The 17,687-nt window shown below is 44.0% G+C and overlaps 1 protein-coding gene across 4 annotated transcripts in view; it reads left to right on the top strand.

The window, feature by feature from the left end:
* Positions 1-17,687, top strand: part of GCNT3 (glucosaminyl (N-acetyl) transferase 3, mucin type) — a 70,935-nt gene that overhangs the window by 31,953 nt on the left and 21,295 nt on the right. For 2 of the 4 annotated variants that reach the window (XR_011258226.1, XR_011258227.1), the window contains exon 1: positions 9,183-9,476. Coding sequence is in view for 2 of the 4 variants with exons in the window: in XM_069596339.1 (XP_069452440.1) it covers positions 11,423-12,745 (1,323 nt within the window). In the remaining 2 variants the exon portion in view is untranslated. Of the gene's footprint in view, positions 1-8,914; positions 9,477-11,371; positions 13,177-17,687 lie in introns of those variants that run through there. The other 2 variants (XM_069596339.1, XM_069596338.1) reach the window with 2 other exon arrangements.

Raw genomic sequence — 17,687 nt, 5'->3', positions numbered from 1 at the left:
TGTATTATATTTGCATGGCACCTGTTTACCAGTGCATGCCTGTTGGTATGGATAGATAACGGAGGCAGGGAGAGGGTCTGGGAGCTTCCCAAGGAGAAAGAGGTCCAATTTCTGTTTTGAATCCTTGAATTCCACACCCATTCCACCATGGGCTCCTGTCCACTGTCAACCATGGAAAGCGTACCCAGGCCGGACGTGGGCTGCAGCTGCCCAGCTTTACTGTCCAGGGCAAAGACAATGCTTGTACTTAATACTCTGTAATAACCTATAAGGGAAAAGAATCTGAAAAGGAATATATATATATATATATATTTATATATATATATATATATGAGTGAAAGTCGCTCAGCTGTGTCCAACTCTTTGCAACCTCATGGACTAGAGCCCACCCGTTCCCTTTTTCCACGGGATTCTCCAGGCAAGAATACTGGAGTGGGTGGCCATTCCCTTCTCCAGGGGATCTTCCCGACCCAGGGATCAAACTGGGCCTCCTGAACTGCAGGCAAATTCTCTACTGTTTGAGTCACTGTATATACATATACATACATAACTGAGTCACTGCGCTGTACACCTGAAACTAATACGACCCTAACAATCAATCATACTTCAGTTCGAAAAAAGTAACAAAGGAAAAAGACAAAGCTAGTCTCCCATGAGCTGGAACTACAGTATTTGAAGCCTTGGTACCCAGGACCAAGTTCAGTCTGTCTGTCCTCCCAGTTGCTCAGGAATCTACTCTGCCTTTCAGACCAGCAGGTGTAGGTGGGGTAGAAGTCACAGACGCCACTGGTTCCTACACGCCGGCACTCCTCCTCCTCCCTTTCCTCTGCTCTCCACCCAGGGCCCAGCATGTTGTTGCAACAGTCTATGACTGAAAGACGGCGATGACCGTAACCACACACCCGAAACCTTCTAGGGGACCACAGTGTATACTGTAGATATGACCTTATGGGCCCCAATATCCTAGAGAGGCTCCCATCCTAGGAATACTTTATTTTTGTGCTCTCCAAAAGGATGGCATGAGGAGTCAGTAGTTTTCTTATTTCTATTTTGTTTTTTAAGCTCAAGAAACTAGAACCAAGATATGTGTTGTTTTGTCATTTAATCCATTTTTATATTTCCATATTAGTTGGCACGGTGGTCATTTTCCTTTAAAAGATCATATGAGTAAGTGAAGTGGCACTTTGCGTTTGGTGGTGCAAGTGTTTCAATTATTAGGTTCTCGTTAGAACTTCCAATTTTACATTTATTAAGAAGATATTTTCTATTAGTATCCAGCTAGACTTAAATACACGCACATACACACAATCCTACATTACGAACGGCGCCCCCCTCCAATAAAGACTAGATTTGTTCACACAGACCTGCAAAGAGGTAAAATAAAGAAAAAGCATCATGTTTGACTTCTGCAATCAAAGACAGCATGATTTTTTTTTTTAGTTGAACTATAGTTGATTTAAAATACTATGTTAATTTCTGGTATATAGCAAAGTGATTCATATATATATATATTTCTTTTCATATTCTTTTTTATTGTTTATTACAGGATATGGAATATGGTTCCCTGTGCTATACAGTAGGACCTTGTTGTTTATTCTATACATAGACATTGGTGTCTGCTGATCCCAAATTCCCAATTTATCTCTCCCCTAGCCCCTTTCCTCCTTTGTAACCATACATTTGTTTTCCCTTTGTTAGACTGTTTCTGTTCTGTAAACAAGTTCATTTGTGTCATATTTCAGATTCTACATATATGTGATATCATATGGCATTTGTTTTTCTCTGACATTTTTCACTTAGTGAGATAATGTCTAGGGCTATCCATGTTGCTGCAAATGGCATTATTTTGTGTTTTTTTTTGTGGCTAAGTAATATTCCATTGTATAAAGATACCACATCTTCTTTATTCATTCCTCTATCAATGGACATTAGATTGCTTCCATATTGTGGCTATTGTATTATTAAAGAGTGGAGAGCACTATTTTGTTTTGCTTCCTAAGATGATTCTAAAATAGCTTTTCTTAAAAAATTAAAAAAATATAATGCCTGTGCATGCTAGATAAATTAGACAACTGATGAGACAAAAAGGGGAAACTGAAAACCAGCCACAATCACACAACCCAGAATACCATGGTTAATATTTTAGTACATTCCCTTCCAGACATTTTTCTGAAATGTGTTTTCAAATAAGAAACAAATAATGGTGGTGGTGTTATAGGGATGGGAGAGGTGGTGGTAGAGAGTACAGAAATTAGAGCTCCTGTTCTGTACTTTGCAGGTTTCAGAACTTCTTTTTACTCCCCTGAAACCTAAGTCTGTTTCATATCTATGTTTCTAAATGTCCCTGAGTTAGGAAACATCTTCCGTATGGGCTAAGAATTTGTGATTCATGTCAGAGACCTGAAAAAATAGTGGCCACATAAGACAGAAAATTCTTTCTCATATAAATGAAGCCTAGAAGTAGGCAGTCTAGAACTAGTGAAGTGGCTTGATGGCTCCCTTCCTGAATGTTGCCTCCAGGTCCTAAGTAGCTGCCAGAGCTCCAACCATTACATCTGCTTTCATGATAATAAAAAGAAAGGAAAGAAGGGCTTAGCCTCTCCATTTTAAGGAGCTTTCCTAGAAGCCCATTTTACACTTTAAATTGTATTTTTGTTTATGATTTTTTCACAGTCAAATCTGTTTCTTTTTTGTTTATAATTTTCAGGTTTTGGTATAATAGTTAAAATACTTTCCCAACCTAAGTATCGTTATTCTGTATATTTCCTGAAATTTTAGAACTGTTTTCTCCTTTTGGTTTTAATCTTTAGTTTATTTATGTTTATAGTGTAGGGTAGGGATCTAACATTCTTTTTCCAAATGACTTCTGTAAGGGGAGGTTTTCTTTAATCCATAATATCTGTTCCTCTCGTAACAATTAGCCAAGATCCTTCCTGAAACAATGCAGGAGGCATTCAGACAAATTCTTAATTTTCTTTTTCTAGATTTCATTAAAACCTACATTAATTTGTTTGCACTTGTACTTCTAACCATTTCTTTTTTAGTTTCAAACTCTGGTCCTCCATTATATCCAACACATATCCTTTTTTGCACTTATACATGGCATTATAGTCTATTTTCAAACATTTCTCCCACACAGGACTATAAACAGCTTGAGCTGTTGTTCAGTAGCTAAGTCATGTCTGACTCTTTGTGACCCCACTGTAGCACTCCAGGCTTCCCTGTCTTTCACCATCTCCTGGAGCTTGCTCAAACTTATGTCCATTGAGTCAGTGATGCCATCCAACCATCTCATCCTCTGTCGTCCCCGTCTCCTCCTGCCCTCACTCTTTCCCAGCATCAGGTTCTTTTCCAGTGAGGCAGCTCTTGGCATCAGGTGACCAGTATTGGAGCTTCAGCTTCAGCATCAGTCCTTCCAATGAATATTTAGCTTGAGAGTAGGGATTGTCTTAATCCACTTAGTATCTCTAATACTGAAATGTTAGCAGCTTCCTCAGTGTTAAATGCAGTGAGTGAATAAAACAGTGTCATTGTATATGTCATTTGTTACAGGTTCCCTTTAAAAGGTGACTTTATAATGACTCAGTAGGAGGTAACATAATCTCAAATTAATATGCCTTTAAATTTCAGTTTTGGAAGATTTCTTCTGAGGAAGTTTCTTAAGCAAAATTGCTATTTGGATTTCAGTTGGCTTCAACTCTGTGGTATTGTATTTTTGCATACAGTTGGAAGGTGCCTCTATCCATCAAGCCCAGTAATTATTAGTAAGCCTTGGTTTCATGACTCCAGTACTTAGAGGACCTTCAAGGGACACCAAGGAAGCTGTTCAATTCAGGAAACATTTCTGGTGTATCTGTCATTTGCAAGTTCTTGCACTAGCTGCTATAAGGAGGCAGAGCTGAGTCAGAAATGGTCCTTGCCCTTGGGATCAGGACACCGCGATGAGGACGAACAAGTGTGTCTTGATGTGTTCATGGAGGGGGAGTTGGGGTGGCACAGAAAAAGCCTGGCCATGGCTGCCCTTCCATCTGTGGTGCTGAGAAGCGGAACCCTGGCCTTGGTAGCAAGCAGAGCATCACCCAAAAGTGAGGGCAGAGAGTGAGGATAAGGGGCTTCCTTTATGACTTAGCGAGTGATCCACCTTGGGAATGGGAGGAGCAGGGAGAGTCGGGTTAGTTTGCCTGAGGAGATTGTTTCCTTTTCTTCAGAAGTTTCCTCTGCATTTAGCGAGTAAGTTCTTACTGAGTTCTGGGGGGTGTTGTTTTTTTTTTTTCCTTCTTCTTCCTTTTTTTCTTTTCTTTCTTGAATCTTTTTTCTTTAGAAGTGTGGAGTGTGTCCAGGGGGCGGGAGAGTTTTGCGTGGGACTGGAGAGTGCCCCCAGCCAGGCAACCTTAGCTGAGCCTGAGTTGTGTTCTACATCCCTGATTGGAGACAAAGATGATCACGCTGGGTCTCTGAACCACTTCTCTGTGGCTAGAGACCATAGTCCATCTTCTCCAAGAGCCTACTGATACCGAACATTGAATGAGGTTAGAGGTTAAAGTACCTACATCCCACCTTCCTCAGCACTTTCTCTCTCTCTCAGACTCCAGTTCTACCTATCTGATAACATATTAACTTGGCTTGGTTATCTCTTTTTATTTCCTCTGTCTCTGAGTCATGGCCCCTTCTCCTTAGTCAGTCACTGGGGCTCCCCTTGCTCTCTCTGACCACATGCAAACTTTTTCTTCTGGGTAGCCTTAGAATTCTGCTAATACCTACTGCCCTAGGAAGTGAGAGAGAACGAATATGTTTTCAGGAGCTTACAGTTAATGAGAGGACAAAACTGACAGATACTAGGGATGAATACCACCCTAATGAAATAAGTAAAAGGATGCATTTGCTAGTTTGTAAACTCAGCATCAAATGGTTGGATCTCTTTTGTCTGGACCTTCCTCTGACCCTCTTGTTGGGTGTGTGTGTACACTGGGCTGTGTCCGACTGTTTGCAGTCTTTCTCAGAGTAGCCTGCCAGGCTCCTCTGTCCATGGGATTCTCCAGGCAAGAATACTGGAGTGGGTCGTCATTTCCTACTCCAGGGGATCTTCCTGACCCAGGGATGGAACCTGTGTCTCTTGAGCCTCCTGCATTGGCAGGTAGATTCTTTACTGCTGTGCCCTCTGGGAAGCCCAGGGTTCCCTGTACCTCCATCAAGGGTAACACCAAACTCTGCTGCATTCTTCCAGATCCATCATGTTGAGCCTGCCTTAGTTTCCCCATTGTTGAAACTCCTAGACCATTTCACAGACAGAGATTTGTGATTAAAGACCATGGAAGCAGGTAAAATTGTTTGCCAATAATCAGATGAAACTCATGATTAGGGGAAAAGGATTGAGGGGTCTGAGTGCGAAAAGTCTGCTAGTTCAGAAATGAAACCAAAGCAATAGTCATTGTGATAACTCAGGACTGTGTCAGATTTATATTTATTATTGGGCTTAATGTTGCTTTTATTTTCAGTACTTGAGGGAGGTGAGTGTGTGTGTGTACGTGTATGCTCAGTCGTGTGCGATCCTTTGTGACCCCACTGGGATTTTCCCAGCAAGAATACTGGGGTGGGTTGCCATTCCCTCCTCCAAGAGGTCTTCCTGATAGAGGGGTCAAACCTGTGTCTCCTGCATTGACAGGTGAATTCTTTACCACTGAGCCACCAGGGCCCTCATCAGTTTCATTGTTTGGGACTTGAAAATCTCTTTGTCCCCAGGCTCACCTGGCTTTATTGTATCTCAACAAGGCTAAAAGAAACCCACATGAAGGGATTAACTTCCTAGGTCTGGGCTCCTGCCTTGAAACTTGCTTGGTCGCCAGGCACTATGAGACTGGGCTCTTCCTCCCTTCTTTTTTTTTTAAAAAATATTTATTTATTCATTTTACTATCTGTATTGGGTCTCAGTTGTGGCACTGGGGATCTTCCTTGTGTTGCTCAGACTTTCTAGTTGTGGCACAGGGCCTCAGTAATTGTGGTACACAGCCTTAGTTGCCTGACGGCATGTGGGATCTTAGTTACCCAGTCACGGATGGAACCTGTGTCCCCTGCATTGCAAGGCAGATTCTTAACCACGGGGCAGTCCCCTGTTCCTCCCTCTTGCCAGTTGCTGAACTTTCTCTTCAAGGCCAGCACGGACTTAAGGTGTGGAATCTGCTGTATTGTGATCTCTGCGGGTTGCCTGGCTCCTGATCTTCCTGTGTCTCTCTCCAGCCTTTCTGTTTTCTCTCCTGCATTTCCCTGGGGTCAGCTTACACCTACCCCTCCTCCCTGCAGTGCTAATACTGACCACTTACATGAACAGCACAGAGAAGGGGCGAATTCCAGGTCTCCTCCCTGATCTCCCTGTCTAGCCACATCCACCAGCATCAGCATTTTCCCTTGATCCAGTTAAAGAACACTATTTGTACCCTCCTTGAGCTATAAAACTAGGCCCCATTGGAGACTACCTAACAGTAACCTTCACCAAGGGGCTGATATGCCAGCTTTAAAGCCAAGCTGCTCACCGTTGTTGTTGTTCAGTGGATAAGTGGTATCCAACTCTTTGCAACCCTATGGACTGCAGAACACCAGGCTCCTCTGTCTCTCGTATGTTATCTTGCTTAATCTTCACAACAATTCAATAAAATGGGTATTGTATATATAGCCCCATCTATATAAAGGAAGTCGTTGACACACAGAGGGATTAAAGAATCTGCCAGTGGTCACACAGCTAGAAAGTAACAGAGCCAGGATTCAGAGCTAGATCTCTCCTGCCAAAATCCAGGTGTGCCCATAACTATGAGCCACTTCGTGTTGCTAATATGTAGACTATCTTAACAAAATATATCCACAATTTGTTAACGTTCTATTAGCATATATTATAAAAGTGGATTCCTGTTTAGGTTACTTTAAAAATCAAATATTTAAGATATATCTCTATTGAGAGATTCTGTGATTTTTTTTTTTTTTAAATGGGCAAGATGGTGGGACTTTGAGGAGGTCATCAAAGCAAAGAAAGATATAAAGCAAATTAGAAAGATTTTGCTATACCCAGATACTGAAGTGTTATCCTTTAATTGTTTTCGCCTCACAGTGACCAAAGCCGGCAGCAGACAAGAGCTGATGGCGGGGAGGGGGCGAGAGGGGGCGCATATGGCTACATATGGATGCCTGCCGATGGTTCGTCCTCATCTGTAGTCAGAAACTGGTAGTGCGTGCTAAGTTGCTTGTCGCCTCTGACTCTGCAACTCTATAGACTGTAGCCCGCCAGGCTCCTCTGTCCATGGGATTCTCCAGGCAAGATATACTAGAGTGGGTTGCCATTCCCTTCTTCAGAAGATCTTCCCGACCCAAGGATCGAACCCACGTCTCTTACATCTTTACCACTAGCCCACCAGGGAAGTCTCCATAAACAGGCAGAGGAGGTTCTCCAAAAGGAAAAGACCTATCCTGATGCTTTATTGGGGGCTGCGTAAACAATTCTTGTAGAAGGAAGGTAGCACTAACTCATCCCGGATATTACACTGTTGTCTTTACACGAAGCCTGCCCTTCTGGACTCACCTTTGTTATGTGGAATGGGGGAGTCTGCAAATCATGTTAGTGCTTATCAGCGCCCCCTGTTACACTCTGCCAGTAGGGGGCGCTGGAGGGAGGCTGGAGGCGGAACTTCCTGTTGTTTTTCTCTGTACATTGCTTATGTGAGCATCACCATGGCAACTCCCTTTAACCTCGCTGTGGCCATTCCTTTATGTGCCTACGCTGAATCCAGTTAACAGTAACGAAGGACAGAGACACCAGGCTCTTCAGGAGAAGTCTGGATCTCAGGCGAAGAGGATCTCCTCTGAGCTCAGTGACCCAGGCACCATCTGCTTTAGGGTTCCCATCTCAGAGGTCTGAGTTGCTCCTTACTGGCACCCCTCTTCCCAAATTCTCAAGTAAACAGTTCCTAAGTATCTCCCTCCTTCCAGCCTACTTCCAGCAATTGCTGCTGCTGCTAAGTCGCTTCAGTCGTGTCTGACCCTGTGCGACCCCATAGATGGCAGCCCACCAGGCTCCCCTGTCCCTGGGATTCTCCAGGCAAGACCACAGGAGTCCGTTGCCATTTCCTTCACCAATGTGTGAAAGTGAAAAGTAAAAGTGAAGTCTCTTAGTCGTGCCCGACTCTTAGCGACACCATGGACTGCAGCCTACCAGGCTCCTCCGTCCATGGGATTTTCCAGGCAAGAGTATTGGAGTGGGGTGCTATTGCCTTCTCCGGCAATTGCTTCTTCCCTAATAATTTAGCATTTCGATCCCTCCCCCGACTTTCACTTACTTACTTGATACCTAGTTAAATTCTTTCCATGAAATTATTAATATTAAATTTGCTATTTCAAACATTTGGTGAGGAATGCTGCAGTTTTGGAGGAGTGACTTGAGGGTGAGAGAGACAAAGAGTGGCAAGCAATGTGAGCAGTTTTTTGTTTTCTCTTGGGTGTGGCATACAAGGATCTTAGTTCCCTGCCTAGAAATTGAACCTGTGCCCCCTACTTTGGGAGGTCATAGTGTTAACCACTGGACCACCAGGGAAGAACCTGTCAGCAAGGTCCCTGCCAGCAGTTTTGAAGGAGGCATTTTTCATACTGTATTGCCAAAACCATCTATGGGACTCTCTTGGTGTTATCCTTTGTTCAGACTGCCAAGAATCCTAGAGTCTCAGACATTAGTGAGGGAGATCTACAATTTGGAATCTCAAGGATATTCCTACAGCCTAAAGATTATTAACAGTCATGGAAAGGCAAATGGATTTTTTGTTTGTTTTTTTGAGCAGTTGCCATGAAAGAACAAACTCTGGTTTTTGCTTTACTTTTCCCCTTCAAATAAAACAACAAAAGAAACAACTTTGAAGGTCATTTTTATTGCTTCAGTCTTCAGTGAAATTCAGGGAGTCTTCAGGGAACATAAGAGGAGTAACCTCTGATCTCCAGGTCAAAAGAAGGCAAGGGCGCACCTGTATGTTTTCATGGTTCCTTGTTAGGGGGAAAAAAGCTTTCAGGTTCTTGCATGAGTATTGACAGGTTGTTATAAATGATTTTACAGCAGGAGAGCATGGGTACAAACTGGACTGTTTTGGATCAAATAGCTGCTTGCCTTCTCAGACATTGCCAGCATTTTTTCCTGCTTGCTCACCTGCCTTGGTGACTTGTTCTTGCAAATATGATCCTGAATGATATATCTGCGCTTGCTCTCTTATCTGAGAGCAGGAAGCTGGGCGAGTGACGGAGGCACCTGCTGCTCTTTACTTTACAGAGATTAAGGAGGAAACTGCCACAGTCTCTTGGATGTCCTAGGAAGTTAGAAAACGTATTCTGGAGAGGCTGAAAGGAGACCAGGAGATATGATGCTCATGTTCACTTCCACAGAACCCGACCCTTGGAAAAAGAAACACACTGTGGCAATAGATCTTCCCTAAATAGGACAGAAGCGATTAAAGGTGAGTTTTCTTTATTGTTCATTTTTCCTTCCTCTTAGATTTCCGTAAGTTATTCCTCAAGTGGATACAATCATGCATCAAAGGAGATTGTGATAAGGGAAAAGAGTTATTGCTGGAAGGGTATGTCACATTTTGTTTCTCTTTCTCACCTTTTAGGAGTTTTTTCCCCCTCTATAGTATCTGGTTTTCTTTGGTACTAAGTATCCTAGTGATTCAAATAGACATTTAAATTGACATACTTTTCATATTCTTTTTCATTATGTTTTGTCACAGGATATTGAATATAGTTCCCTGTACTGTATGGTAGGACCTTGTTTATTTTTTTACATAGCAGTTTCTAAGTACCCTGTATTGTATTTAAAATGTAACTGTGGTGGAGGAACAAGAATCAAGCTTACAGACACAGATACACAGACACAGACACACACACACACACACACACACACACACACACACAGACACGGGGACGAGGGAATATGGATGAGTCCCAGATTTGCTTTTTATAAGTATGTGATATTTGGCAAGTTATTTAGCTTCTGTTTTCGTCTCTATAAAAGAGGCCTAATAATACTGTGTTTTAAGCATGTTGTGAAGATCCAAGGGGACGACGTAAAGAAATATTTCTGACTCATAGAAAGCACTCATTAAATACTGATAGGCATAGCTCTGTGTGTCTCTGTGTGTGGATGGTTTAGTCTCAAAGTCGTGTCTGACTCTTGCGACCCCATGGACTGTAGCCTGCCAGGCTCCTCTGTCCGTGGAATTCTCCAGGCAAGAATCCTGGAGTGGGCTGCCATTCCCTTCTCCATTTGTGTGGATATATTTTATTCATTTATTTTTGGCCTCACTATGCAGCATAGTGGGATATTAGTTCTACAACCAGGGATTGAACCTGCACCCACTGCCTTTGAAGCGTGAAGTCTTAACTACTGGACCACCAGGAAAGTCCCTGGATAGATGATAAATCTGAGTCAACAGAGAGTTATCTATATGAATGACTATAATGTATTTTTGGAATTATGTTCAATTTTTTGTACTTGTTTAAGAGCATTTTCTTAAAGCATGGCTAGATGCTATATCCGGAGAAGGCAATGGCAGCCCACTCCAGTACTCTTGCCTGGAAAATCCCATGGATGAAGGAGCCTGGTAGGCTGCAGTCCATGGGGTCACTAAGAGTCGGGCACGACTAAGCCACTTTACTTTCACTTTTCTCTTTAATGTATTGGAGAAGGAAATGGCAACCCACTCCAGTGTTCTTGCCTGGAGAATCCCAGGGAGGGGGGAGCCTGGTGGGCTGCCGTCTATGGGGTCGCACAGAGTCGGACACGACTGAGGCGACTTAGCAGCAGCAGCAGCAGATGCTATATATAACCAGTGAATTATGTGTGGTGAAAGCATCTAAAATATGAACTGTCAAATAAGACCAAGAAGTGAACTGTATCTTTTAGAAGAACTTTGGGTTTCTAGAACTGAAGGTGAGAGTGTGAACTTCCTGTCTTTTCTGTCTAGACCAATCACAAATTCTGTCCTCTAGATAAAAGCTATTTTAGACACAGGGTGGTAAGGTGTAGGCAGAAGTCCTCTCTTCCTTGGAATAAAGGGTGGGGACTTCCTCTTACTCAGTACTCCTCCACAGCAGCAGGTACCCAGGGTTGCTTCCTTTTCTCTCTCCCGGGTGGAGGTGGAGCCGGGTCCTAACTCCAGTCCCAGCATGATCAGCTGGTTTGCAGCGTCAGGTTACAGATCTCCATCCACAAGGGTCCTAGGCAGGACTTGACTGAGGATATTTGTCTAGAGAAGAAATCTATCTTTGCCATCACTCTGGAGTTGAACTTGATGTTCATTGGGGATATTCCGGATTAGTTTGTAACTAAAGGCATTTTGTTCTGTCCAAGGATCTCCTCCTCCACCTTCCCTGTACCCAAACACTACTGACCTCCCATCCCATGAAGATGACTGGGTGGAAGAAGAAGCTCTGCCGGGGGCATCATCTGTGGGCCCTGGGCTGCTATATGCTGCTGGCTGTTGTTGCTCTGAGGCTTTCTCTCAGGTTGAAATGTGATGTAGATTCCTTGGATCTGGAGTCCAGGGACTTCCAAAGTCAGCGTTGTAGGGACGTTTTGTACAAGAACCTGAAGCTGCCAGCAAAGAGATCCATCAACTGTTCTGGGATCACACGAGGGGACCAGGAAGCGGTGGTCCAGGCTCTCCTGGACAACCTGGAAGTCAAGAAGAAGCGGTTGCCTTTCACTGACACCTATTACCTCAACATAACCAGGGACTGTGAGCAGTTTAAGGCCCAAAGGAAGTTCATACAGTTCCCACTGAGCAAAGAAGAGCTAGACTTCCCCATTGCATACTCGATGGTGGTGCATGAGAAGATTGAAAACTTTGAACGGCTGCTGCGAGCTGTGTATGCCCCTCAGAACATATACTGTGTCCACGTGGATGTGAAGTCCCCAGAAACTTTCAAAGAGGCAGTCAAGGCCATTATTTCCTGCTTCCCCAATGTCTTCATGGCCAGTAAGTTGGTCCCCGTGGTTTATGCCTCCTGGTCCAGAGTGCAGGCCGACCTGAACTGTATGGAAGACTTGCTCCAGAGCTCGGTGCCATGGAAATACTTACTGAATACATGCGGGACAGACTTCCCCATAAAGACCAATGCCGAGATGGTCCTGGCCCTCAAGATGTTGAATGGGAAGAACAGTATGGAGTCTGAGATACCTTCTGAGTACAAAAAAACTCGCTGGAAATACCGCTACGAGGTGACAGACAGACTGTCCCTAACCAGCAAGATGAAGGACCCTCCCCCTGATAATTTACCTATGTTCACTGGGAATGCCTATTTTGTGGCTTCTCGAGCCTTTGTCCAACATGTCTTAGAGAACCCCAAATCCCAAAGACTGATTGAATGGGTCAAAGACACCTATAGCCCCGACGAACACCTCTGGGCCACCCTTCAGCGTGCTCCATGGATGCCTGGCTCTGTTCCCTACCACCCCAAGTATCACATCTCAGACATGACTGCCATCGCCAGGCTGGTCAAGTGGCAGGACCACGAGGGAGATGTCAGCATGGGGGCACCTTATGCACCCTGCTCTGGAATCCATCAGCGGGCCATCTGCATTTATGGGGTTGGGGACCTGCACTGGATTCTCCAGAACCATCACCTCTTGGCAAACAAGTTTGACCCAAGGGTGGATGATAACATCCTGCAGTGCTTAGAAGAGTATTTACGCCATAAGGCCATCTATGGGACTGAACTTTGAGCTGTACTGTGGGCGGATCGACACCTGAGGGCCAGGGACATGTGCCAATAGGGCCAGGGTATGCTGGTACTGTTTAGGGTGGGGGACGGGGGCTGTGGAATTCATGGCATCCCCCAGGGTCAGAGGGCTGCTTTTGGAGTGTGGAGAGTAGATATGCTGACTTGCAGACTACTTCCCTGGGGGAACACTGACTCAGCCCACTTCCAATAGCTCCTTCATGCACTTTATCACTGAGTTCATAATAAGAACCAGCTGTCTGGGTAAGTGTGGGAGGAGACCCTGGATTTCAGTTGAATTGGTATTGAGTTTTCCACTCTCTGGAGGTGCCCATTCCTAATAATTCTAGGCTTGGTAGTGGGGAGGGGACTTTTTGATGGACAGAAGGCCTTCTGTTTTATACTATTAACTTAATAAATAGCTTCTGATTAAAATCTCTACCTCTTTTTTTTTTTTTTTGGTCTAGTAAGCCAGAAATAAAACCATGAGACTTTTTCTCATAACTCTTGGTAACATTCGAAATCCCCAGTAGCCAGCAAGAGAATCACCATTATTCCCTAGTGATAATGGCAGGCTGTATAAATGGCCGATGCACAAGAATGCTCCCCTTGTTTTGTTAACATTGCCAATAAAAAAGCCAGGGTGATTTAACCAATGTGACCATCCATATCCTTACAGGAAAATTACAGCACTCATTTTGCAAGCTTCACAGCCAAAGCTTAATGTTTCATAACAACGATTGTAGCAGCCATTAGGTAAGGTCATCATATAATTTACTGTCAAAACTGGAACTCATTTTAGTTGGCGGGGGGTGGGTGTCCTGTAGTATTAAGGATTATTTAGATAACAAGAATACACTAGGTCTGGTTACTCCATCTTTATGCCTCTGGAGTCAAAACTCTTATTTAGGTATGTGAATGGAATGGTCACTGATTTTGTGGTTTATACATTTCCTTGGGTGGGAGACAGTTGTGTGTGTGTGTGTTGTACGTGCCTTCTCTGCCTCAGCCTTCTGGTCACCTACCCAACAAATGTTACCCAGTGAAACAGTTTCTTTTCTAAAGCTCCAGAGATAATTATCAGGTTGTTATTAGTTGCTTAGTCATGTTGGACTCTTTGCGACCCCACGGACGGTAACCCGCCAGGCTCCCCTGTCCATAGGATTCTCCAGGCAAGAATACTGGAGTGGATTGCCATTCCCTTCTCCTGAGGATCTTTCCAACCCAGGGATCAAACCCTGGTCTCCTGCATCACAGGCAGATTCTTTACTGTTTGAGCTATAGGGAGATCTCACTTTATCAGAAGGCAATTAGCTGCAAGTTATATTCTTCTGTGATGAGGCAGTGATCCTTTGTAAACAGATAAGCGTATCCTGTATATGGTAGAACTGGTTTTCTGCTTACAGTACATTCTGGAAAAGTGATTTACACACCAGTCTGTATAATCTGGTGCTTCCCTGATGGCTCAGTAAAGAATCCGCCTGCAATGAGGGAGACCCCGGTTAGATCCCTAGGTTGGGAAGATCCGCTAGAGAAGAGAAAGGCCACCCACTCCAGTACTCTTGGGCTTCCCTTGTGGCTCAACTGGTAAAGCATCTGCCTGCAATGTGGGAGATCTGGGTTTGATCCCTGGGTTGGGAAGATCTCCTGGAGAAGGGAAAGGCCACCCACTCCAGTATTCTGGCCTAGAGAATTCCATGGACTGTATAGTCCACGGGGTCACAAAGAGTTGGAACACAACTGAGCAACTTTCACTCACTCACTCACTCGTATAATTGGATCGTGCAATGAGCCTGTGTTCTTCCTTTCTGATTTTGAGTCAGTTCATCGAGTGTTCTCACAATCAGCTTTCCCAGCATTCCATGTACTCTGACATAGCTATGACTGTGTCTGGCACAGTGACTTTTCTAGGTTAGTGACTGCTTCTGTAAGGCTGTATTCCTTTGAAAATGGGCAGTGCCACCACCAGCTTACCTGTACTGTCGCAGGGTCCTCGTCACCTTGCTCTCATCATGGAGATGACTGGTGAGTAGTCAGTTGCTCTGCAGTGAGCCCTGTAAGGTCTGTCCTTAGCACCAATGACTATAGACCTCTCCACCTATTAGCCTTTCGAATGTCCTTGGTCCCCCTCTGAGGGGGCTGCCAGGGGGCAGAAAAGTTTCCAAGTACACATGTCCTGAAAAAAGAACTTAGGTCTTTGGCTTCATAGTCAACTTCCTCTTTAAATTTTCATGTGGGGAAAAAATATGTCTTTATATAAATACATTAAAAAGATTAAAATGTGAACTTATCGTTTTGGGGGAACAAGTTGCTGAAATTCTCCAAGCATTGACATTTCCTCTAGAAATATTACACATTCAGGTGAACAGGAAATGCTCTTTATTTAATAACAAACACAAGGTCTTCATATCAGAAGGGTCAAATTTCGCCCTCCTTGGGTTAGTGTATTTTAGAAACTGTACAATTAAACCAACCCATCTGTTGATTTTTCCTTCTCTCATATCTGTTTCTATACCTTATCTCTGGAAAGGAAACATCCTATTGATGAATTGAGCAACTGTGTTTGTATTCCTTTAGAAAGCTTGAATTTCCTCTTTTGATTTGTGGACTGATAAGTGTTGTTTTAATCACTATATTTTTGCTGCACACTCTGCCCATTGCAATATGCCCTCTTTTCTTGATTTTGTGAAAATTTAAGAAAGGAAGAAAAGGCAGTTTGGAAATCTTGTTTGGAAAGAGATGATATAATTTATGTGGGGAGAACAAGTATTTGAATTAAAAATGGACAGAATAATTAAATCCATGGCCTGCCTTAAGTACTTCAGCTGAACTGAAGTTCAGTTTACCTACTGTGACTTCTTTCCCTTAGTTGGCCAGTCGTTACAGAGATAGAGTTCCCATCTCTATGAAGCTTTGAGTGTATGACAAGCAGTGAAATAGCTCATTCATTCATTCCACAAATGTTAATTAAGCTCTTACTATTTACTAGGCATTGTTCTTGACACCAGGGATAGTGTAGTCAATAAAACAGAGATTCGCATGCTAATGTTGTTCACGTACTAGTGGGAAAACACCTATAAACAATTAACATATATGTATATTAGGAGGCAAATACTAGAGAGAAATTGAAGGGAGTGAATGAGACCTTCCAGTGGGGAGGAAAATTTTAAATAGTGTGGTCAGGTCAGGGAGGTTACATTTTAATGAAAAAGGTAACATTTGAGTGAACATCTGAAGGAGATGAAGGAATGACCGGTGAGGATAAATGGGGGAAGAACATTCTAGGCCAAGAGGAAAGACTGCAGGAACACACCTGTCATGTTTAAGGAACAACAAGAAAACGGGTGTAAATGGAGCAGAGGAAAGGGAGGGGTGAAGACTTAAGAATACAGGGGAAGAGGGTGTATCCTGATGGCCTCTGTGACCCATAGGGTGGACTTGTCTTCTCTGAGAGAGATTAAAGGCCGCTGGAAGGTTTCGAGCAGAGGCTGACAGGATCTAACACTTGAATGCTGCACTGAGGACAGGCTGGTTGGCTGGGAGGCGGGGGTGGGGCCAGGAGGCTAGCGTAGAGGCCAGCGTGCTGATCCCAGCACTAGCAGCAGCGGCGAGGACCCGGCTAGCAGCAGGAGAAATGGCCAAAGTGGTCAGATCCTGGGAATGTTTTGAAGGTTCAATATGAGAGTTTGCGGACAAAGGGAGTTTGCTTATGAGGATCAGTGGAGCCGTCAGGGATGACTCCAGTGGTTTTGTTCGGGTGTTAAGTTTAGGAGGACAGGGCTACCATGGACCAAGACAGGCACACTGTGAAAGAGTGGCTGTTTAGGGGAAGACCATGGGTTTGACTTTGAAGATATAAAATTGACGATGCCTATTAGACATCTGAGAACAGATGCTGAGGGGATGACTGTGACAGGAGTCTGGGTTCAGGAGAGAGGTCTGGACTGGAGGCACTTAACCTGGGGCTCCTCAGTTTATTTATCATACAAAGCCATGGAATGGGATGAGAGCCCCAAGGAGTGAAGAGAACTAGAAAAGAGCCTCCCAGATGAGTTCTGAGGGCCTTCTAAAATGCAGAAGTTACGGAGATAAGGAAGAACCAACAGAAGAAGAGTTGGAGGGGAGCAGCTGGGGAGGTAGAAGGAAAGCCACTGGCCGTGCAGGGTTCTGGAAGTGTAAAGGAGAAAGCGACTCGGGAATGAGGAAGTTGACGACTGTGCCCCAAGCCACTGAAAATCGCTTAAGATGAGAACGAAGACAGGACTATTGGATTTAACAACATAGAGCTGGCCTTGATAAGATCAATTTTTTTGTGGTGTTTGGAGGTGAGAATATGATTGGAGGTGGTTCAGAGAGAATGTTAGAGCAAATCTGGCTTTGGCCAGTATAGATAAATGTTTTGAGTTTTGCTTTAAGGCAAGAGAAGGAGAATAAAAGTAAAATGATGGCAGGTTAAGAGCAGTTTGTCCTAAAAATTAGAAAAGTGATAGCATATTTGTCGGTTGATAAGAAAGATCTAGTTTAGAGGAAAAGATGCAGGAATGAGATGGGTTGCTTGCCAGAGTGACGGCCTAGTGAAGAAGACAGGGTCATTACGTAGCGCACAGGAGAAAGGGCCTGTCTCTGTTGGAAGCATGGACGACAGTTTACCCACAGTAGCAGGACTGAAGGCAGGATAGATGGGCTCAGATGTACATAGAGGGCCAATGTGGTGGTCTGTAGAGTCTGTGGAGTTATTTTAGGTATAATATACACACAGAAAGGGGGCTTCCTGTGGCACAAGAATCTGTCTGCCAAGGCGGGAGATGTGGGTCCTATCTCTGGGTTGGGAAGATTCCCTGGAGTAGGAAATGGCGACCCACTCCAGGATTTTTGCCTAGAAAATCCCGTGGAGAGAGGAGCCTGGTGGCCTACAGTCCCTGGGACTGAGTCAGACACGACTGAGA

Source organism: Ovis canadensis, chromosome 7 (assembly GCF_042477335.2).
Source record: "Ovis canadensis isolate MfBH-ARS-UI-01 breed Bighorn chromosome 7, ARS-UI_OviCan_v2, whole genome shotgun sequence".
Classification (NCBI taxonomy): domain Eukaryota; kingdom Metazoa; phylum Chordata; class Mammalia; order Artiodactyla; family Bovidae; genus Ovis; species Ovis canadensis.
Note: the sequence above shows the minus strand (reverse complement) of the source record. Positions and strands in the feature narration are given on the sequence as shown.